Raw genomic sequence first — 7,256 nt, forward strand, 5'->3', positions numbered from 1 at the left:
TTCCTCCTCCTCCTTCCCTTCCTCCCTTCCTCCTCCCTCCCTCCCTCCCTCCCTCCCTCCCTTCCTTCCTTCCTTCCTTCCTTCCTTCCTTCCTTCCTTCCTTCCTTCCTTCCTTCCTTCCTTCCTCCTTCCTTAGTTTTTATCTCAAGGGAAAAGAAGGGGAAAGGTAAAGGGCTAGCTAAACCTCAACTTTGAACCTAGTTTATAAAGCAAAAAAAGATTCATAGGAAAGTTTTATCATGGAATAAAAGAAAGATGTACTGTTTTATAGAATTTCCCTCTGATATAGTTCTGTTATATCCAATACCCTTCCAAATATGGCTACCAAGATAGAATGAGAAAATTCATAATGTAGCCACAGAAAATCTATCATTGACTACAAAGAAGGAAGGTATTGGGAGGTTTACCTTCATTATCTTTGTAGCTCAGTGGTTGGGGGTCAGGTTTTATGTTTTGGGTATTATTTTTAAGTATTTTTAATACGGGTGTATTTGTGAATACTGCTGTTACTATATTTGAATAAGCGCAAGGCTGACAGGTAGAGCTTGAGTTATTTGAACATGCAATTCCATATGCCTTCCGATTTTAAAAGGTACAGATGGTTTTATACTTGGTCATGATGGATTTTTGCAGATAGGAATTAAAAAACATTGAGCTAAGACCAGTAAGGGACTAGGGGAAGGGAGGAGCAGAGGGAAAGGGACTAGGGGAAGGGAGGAGCAGAGGGAAAGAGGAGGCATTGGGGACTGAAATGGAGTAAAATAAATTCCATGCATATATGATTATGTAGAAATGAACCCCACTATTATGTACAACTGTAATGTACTAATAAAAGCATTTTTTAAAAGCCAAGAAAAAAATCCAAAGAAACAAAACAAAATAAAATCTTCAGCTAAAGAAATGTGTAATTTTTCTAAGTTATTTTAAGAATTACATAATGGTATTTTATCTTTTGCATTCTAGCTTTTAAAACTGTGAGACAGCAGCCCTCCCGAAATGTTGCTACTAAGAATTACTCAGAGGTAAGAAAAAGGTTTTATAGTTCTCTTTTAATAATTTATGTTTCCTGCATTATGAATTGTCAATTCTTGGACTTGCAAAGTAAATAAAAGAGGACCTATTAAAGCCAGAAGATGCTTATCACTTACATAGACTGAGGGCAACTCAGAATTCTTCTTATTTCTTTTCTTCCTTTGAAAATAGTGGTTCACATTACTAAATATCCATAAGGAGTGTATGTAAGGTTATATTTTCAAGGGTAACAACACTGAAACAAAAGGGCATGTGTGTGGAATACTAACATCCAAGGCAAGTTTAGACTCAACACAGACTAAAGGTTGGAGCCTAAGGATCTCTGTGGTTTGCTCGGATTTCACATGGGCCTTCTCCTCTTCCTTTGGCTTCCAAAGAGTCTAGAATGGGCTTGACTCCCCTAGTACCTCACTTTCAAAACCCGTATGTCTTAACTTCCAAGCCAGTGCTCTTCCTCCTGTATCAAGGTTTCTCTAGCAGCACTATTGACATTTTAGATCAGATAATTCTTTTTTTATGAAGCAATGTCCTTTATGTTGTAGGATGTTTAGCAACATCCTTGGCCTTACATGATGTTGTTTCAGGGGCTTTATCCTCATCTGTGCTTCATTTAGGTGAAGACAGCTTGTGTGTGTGTTGCATGTCAAGATAACAAAATGTCAAGGAATAGCTAGTATTTTGCATGATGGAATAAAAAATCAGAAATATCTTTGTTGGTTTTTACTCTAACAAATGGTATTTAGCAGGGACAAATGTAACAGACACCTGGTACTTCTCACATGGTTAGATACTTCATTTAAAATTGGAGATGGAACACTGAAGTTCTAGCTCCTCATCGGAATCCAGGAAGAACATCACAGGTCACCACTGCCCTCAAGCCTTTGCAAGTCACTCACCAGTTTGTATCCTGTAGGTACCCAGGCCTTGTGTGGGCAAGGAGAGAAGTGAGCTAAGACATGCGGTAGAGAATACCATTTGTGAATAAAGAGGGACATTGAAGGGAGGTCAGGCTGACTTTAATTTTTAATAGTTACTGCTTTCATGTTTTCTGGCTCCCTTTTTGTGACTTTTTAATATATTTTTTAAAAAACCACTTTCAGATTCAATTATTTAGTTCATATTTAGATGTTCCATTCTAAAAAAATTGTTGCTTTGTTTCCTTCCCTACCCTTAGGAGATTGAGGTGGATGAATCAGATGAGGATGACATTTTTCCTACTACTTCAAAAACAGATCAAAGGTAGGTTGGGGACTTCCTGAAAAAAAAAAAAAAAATCCAAAATATTAAAAAGGATCCAGAATTCTAGTTTTACATTTTTCTGTGCTGTATAAGTTCAACAGAATTATTTTCAACTAGTAGAGTATGTACAGAAATAAGAAATAGACAAAGGGCTAGATTGTAAAACTGTTGCAGTGTTGTTAAGTATTGTCACTGAAAATGTAAATAACCTGTAATTCACTTCCTTTTGTCTTTATTACTCAATGATTTTCTTCCCATTTACTAGAAAATAATTTTGTATTTTGTTAATTTTTGATTCCAGCTTTTCTTTACTACCATAGTTTATTTACTTAATTGCACATGGTGCTGTACTAAGTGCTAAAAAGAGGTGGTGTAGATTTACTCTGCCTTAGAGTATTTATATGCTTTTCCTGGCCTTTTTTTTTTTTTTTTTTGCCTGTTGCTGTTGAGCTTGACTTAATTCAGTAGTACCATTTTGTTTCAGAATTAACATTTTGGGTGAACACTGCTTAGCTAAAACTCAATTAATGGAAATTTCTACGAAGAAAATAATCAGTGACCTTTTAAAATATTTTCTTTTTGAGCATTATATTAGGTCTGATGGGGGACATAACAACTATTTTAATATGGTTATGCCTTCAGGCAACTTAAATTGTGGAAAGAATTGAACCCATTTATGAATCCATTAAAGGAAGATTGAATCAGTACATAATTATGTGTGAAATTATGACTCAGGCCCTTATCGTGAGTGCTTATGGGAAGGGCTCAAATAAAGAGCCAGGAGTGTGGGCTCTGGTAGAAGAAAACCTCTGGAGATTGGTGGGCCTTTTTTCTTTCTTTTAATATGTGGGGCCTTTTTAAAGATACTTTTATTCTGTTGTAGAACTGAGATTTGAATAAAAAATATTTCAGTGTTACCATAATTTTCAGAAGTGAGGGATGATAATAGATATATTTTGATATGTGATAATAACTATAATTATAATTAAGCCTCTGATCAGTGCTTGATATGTCAGGTTGTGCAGTGTGTATTTCAGCATATTAACACATTGAATCTTTAATAAAAAAAATAAACTGTTATTCCCATTTTACAGATGAGGAAATTGAGGCACAAAGAAACTTGTCTAAAGACACATGCTAGTGAATGGAAAAATTGAGATCCAAACTCTGACTTTAGAGTCCTTTTTCTTTCTTTCTTTTTTTAAACAACTTTATTTCATTTGTTTATTTTTCTAATGTGGTGCCAGGGATTGAACCTGGTGCCTCATGCATGCTAGGCAAGCGCTCTACCACTGAGCCACAACCCCGGCCCAGGAGTCCTTTTTCTAAACATAGAGTTTTACTGCTGTAGTGCAATTGAAGGGAATTGTGTATTATTTTTATTCATGGGTGCTTTCAGGATTGAGAAACTTAACTAGAAGTGCATTTCTGATACATTCTCTATGTCATTGTCTTTGGTTTATTATCCCTCCTCCCCTTTATTTTTTGCCTCAGGTGGTCGAGCACATCAGCAAGCAAGCACATGTCCCAGAGCCAAGTAACTAAAGGGGTTGATTTTGAATCAGATGAGGTAATAAAGTCTTTTATTGTTAAATTTTAATTAATTTTTAATTTTGTGATAGGTAAATAGAGACTGCTAGCTAGTGGCTAAAAGTTATTTAATAGTTTAATTGATAGCTTTTCTTTGAACTATAATGTTAAAAGTCAATAGGGAACATCTGTTGAGTGCCCGTCTGTGTAATTTCTCATATGAAAGTCCTGCAGATTTTTAAAAGATGATGTTCACTCCAGTTAACATTTCTTCAAATATAAATGATAAAAGCTAAGAATAGTTTTTTAGTTTTTACCATTTATATTTGAAGAAATGTTGGTGATGATAATGTAAGAGCTTTTAATGTTACTTTAATAGAATAATTACCCACTGTGTGCTCCACATGTTTCATATATAAGATGGTGTCTGGTGGTGATTTTCACGTCAGAGTGTTCAGGCATTGAGTGAAATGCTTTCTGATAAGATGTATAGAGGAAACTCAAGGTGATTGTCTGAATCGGACAAATGTTAAATCTCCCCTGACTTGAATGAGCAGGAATAGAAAAGGTATGATCAAGACTTGCCTCTTGCCTTCATTCATTTATTGTTTTCATCAAGTTGAATTAAAGCTACATGACTGCCAGTTGAAGGACATTTACAAGTTTTTGTTGAATTCCTTGAAGGTATTTCTCTTAGACCTATCAGCCCTTTCATTTATTTCTTTTTATTAAAAAAATTTAATTTTAGTAAAAGCACTTTAACATAAAACTTAACCATCTTAACACGTACAGGTTAGTGGTATTAAATACATTCACATTGTTGTAAAACAGATCTCTAGAACTTTTTTTTAACTTTTTAAAAATTTGTTCTTTTTAGTTATATATGACAGAGTGTATTTTTTTTAGAGAGAGAGAGAGAGAATTTTTTTAATATTTATTTTTCAGTTTTCCGTGGACACAACATCTTTATTTTATTTTTATGTGGTGCTGAGGATCGAACCCAGGGCCTCACACATGCCAGGCGAGCGCTCTACCACTGAGCCACAACCGTAGTCCAACAGAATGTATTTTGACATATCATACATACATGGATATAACTTCTTATGCTTGTGGTGGTACATGATGTGGCGTTATACTGGTTGTGCATTCATATATGAACATAGGAAAGTCTTGTCCCATTCATTCTATCGTCATTCCCATTCCCACCCCCTATCATTCCCCCCATTCCATAATTCAATCAGGGAACCTCTATCTCCCCACCCCAGATTGGAAACACACACACACACACACACACACACACACACACACACACTCTATTGTGAGTCAGCATCCACATATCAGAGAAACATTGAGTCTTTAATCTTTTGGGTTGGCTTATTTTACTTCGCATGATAGTCTTGAGTCCCATCCATTTACCAGCAAATGCCATCATTTCATTTCTCTTTATGGCTGAGTAATATTCCATTCTGGATATGTACCATATTTTCTTTATCCATTTGTTTTCTTTATGCATTTCTTTATCTTCTGTTGAAGGGCATCCAGCTTGGTTTTCCATATCTTAGCTTTTGGGGATTGAGCTGCTACAAACATTGTTGTGGCTGTGTTACTAGAGTATGTTGATTTTAAGTCGTTTGGGTATTGCCGAGGAGGAGTGGGATAGCTGGGTCAAATGGTAGTTCCATTCCAAGTTTTTTGAGGAATCTCCATACTACTTTCCAGTGTGGTTGCACCAATTTTCAGTCCCACCAGCAATGTATAAGTATGCCCTTTTCCCCACTTCTTCATCAACATTTATTGTTGCTTGTATTATTGATAATTATCATTCTGACTGAAGTGAGACGAAATCTTAGTGTAGTTTTAATTTGCAATTCTCTCATTGCTAGTGAGATTGGGCATTTTTTTAAATATATTTGTTGGCCATTTGTATTTCTTCTTCTGTGAAGTGTCTGTTTAGTTTTTTTGCCCATTTATTGATTGGGTTATGTGGTTTTTGGTGTGAAGTTTTTGAGCTCTTTATATATTCTGGAGATTAATACTTTGAGTTGTTGATGGCAAAGATTTTCTCCCATTCTATAGACTCTCTCTTAATGTTCTTGATTGTTCCCTTTGCTGTGAAGAAGATGTTTAGGTTTTGATATAATCCCATTTATTGATTTTTGATTTTGCTTCTTGAGCTTTAGGACTCTTGTTAAGGAATTCAGCTCCTAAGCTGACATGATGGAGATTTGGGCCTATTTTTTCTTCTAGTAGGTCCAGAGTCTCTTGTCAAATGCCTGGGTCCTTGATCCACTTTGAGTTTTATGCAGGATAATAGATAGGTTAGAATTTTTTAATCTTGCAAAACCGAGACTCTATAACCTTTAAATATGGTCCCATTTCCCTCTTTCCCCAGTTCGTGTACCCACTGTTAAACTTTCTCTTTCTATGAATTTGTCTGCTCTAGGTAACTCATATAAATGGAAACATACAGTATGTGTTGTTTTGTGACTTACTTATTAACTTTCCAAAATGTCCTCAGGATTCATACATGGTATGGCATATGAGTTACCCTTTTCATTTTGAGCTTCCACTGCTCCTTCCAAGTTCCCTGTATCTCAGCTGTAGTTTTAAAACAACTTGAGCTGGGCCGAAAAATGACAGCAAGACCTCGTTCTATCTATTGAATGTTACCGTATTTATTCTTGGAGAGAAGCAAGCAGAGCATTTGTATATACATGTGGTTATATATTAAAGTTAAAATTTTGTGTACTAGTTCATGTTTAACTGCAAAGATAGAAAACTCTCTATTGGCTTTCATTTTGGATTCATATTTAATAAGTTCTGCTTTTGATAGTAGCAGAAAATGAATCAGTAAATGAAAGTGAATTTATATTTCTCAAGGTATCCATTTCTTACCAGAGATGGATAATTTAGCTAACACTTCAATTTGTTAATACCATCAATAAAACTAACATAAGCTAATGATTTCCTTTATTAATTTTTTAATAGAAACATAAATCAGAAATTTACAAATTTATTTTACCTCTGAATATTGAATTATAGAATATAATCAATTTATATTATCCCTCATTAAATTATATAACTTGAACTTACCTGAGGTTTGTTAGTTTTCATTTTCTTTAGTTAAATTCTTAGTTAATATCTCATTCATATTCCTGTTGTTTTCTAACATGCATGTAATTTACAGCTCATCAGAATGGAAACTCTTGAAATATTCCATCTACTTCTTTTTCAAAAACCCAAAAGGTTGCGTTGATAAGTTGTTTCTTCAGTAGTCTGAGAGTAGCTATCTACTTCTAGCCCTAAATGGGAAATGGGAACTAAGAATTACAGCTCTTTCTAAGTTAGACCTTCTGCATGTGAATTCATTATTTTTTGGTGAATTTTCAGGATAGCAGACAACTGTAATAGAATGTAAATGGGAAAAAAAAAAAAAAAAAAAAAAAAAAAAAAAA

General features: G+C 34.6%; 1 protein-coding gene across 4 annotated transcripts in view; it reads left to right on the top strand.

Annotated features, from left to right (window-relative positions):
• The window catches only part of Mre11 (MRE11 homolog, double strand break repair nuclease), a 64,514-nt gene that overhangs the window by 56,255 nt on the left and 1,003 nt on the right, over positions 1-7,256 (top strand). For all 4 annotated transcript variants that reach the window (XM_048795981.1, XM_048795982.1, XM_048795983.1 and 1 more), the window contains exons 17-19: positions 964-1,022; positions 2,207-2,271; positions 3,766-3,841. In XM_048795981.1, coding sequence (XP_048651938.1) covers positions 964-1,022; positions 2,207-2,271; positions 3,766-3,841 — 200 coding nt within the window. The remainder of the gene's footprint in view (positions 1-963; positions 1,023-2,206; positions 2,272-3,765; positions 3,842-7,256) is intronic.

Source organism: Marmota marmota, unplaced genomic scaffold (assembly GCF_001458135.2).
Source record: "Marmota marmota marmota unplaced genomic scaffold, marMar, whole genome shotgun sequence".
Taxonomy (NCBI): Eukaryota; Metazoa; Chordata; class Mammalia; order Rodentia; family Sciuridae; genus Marmota; species Marmota marmota.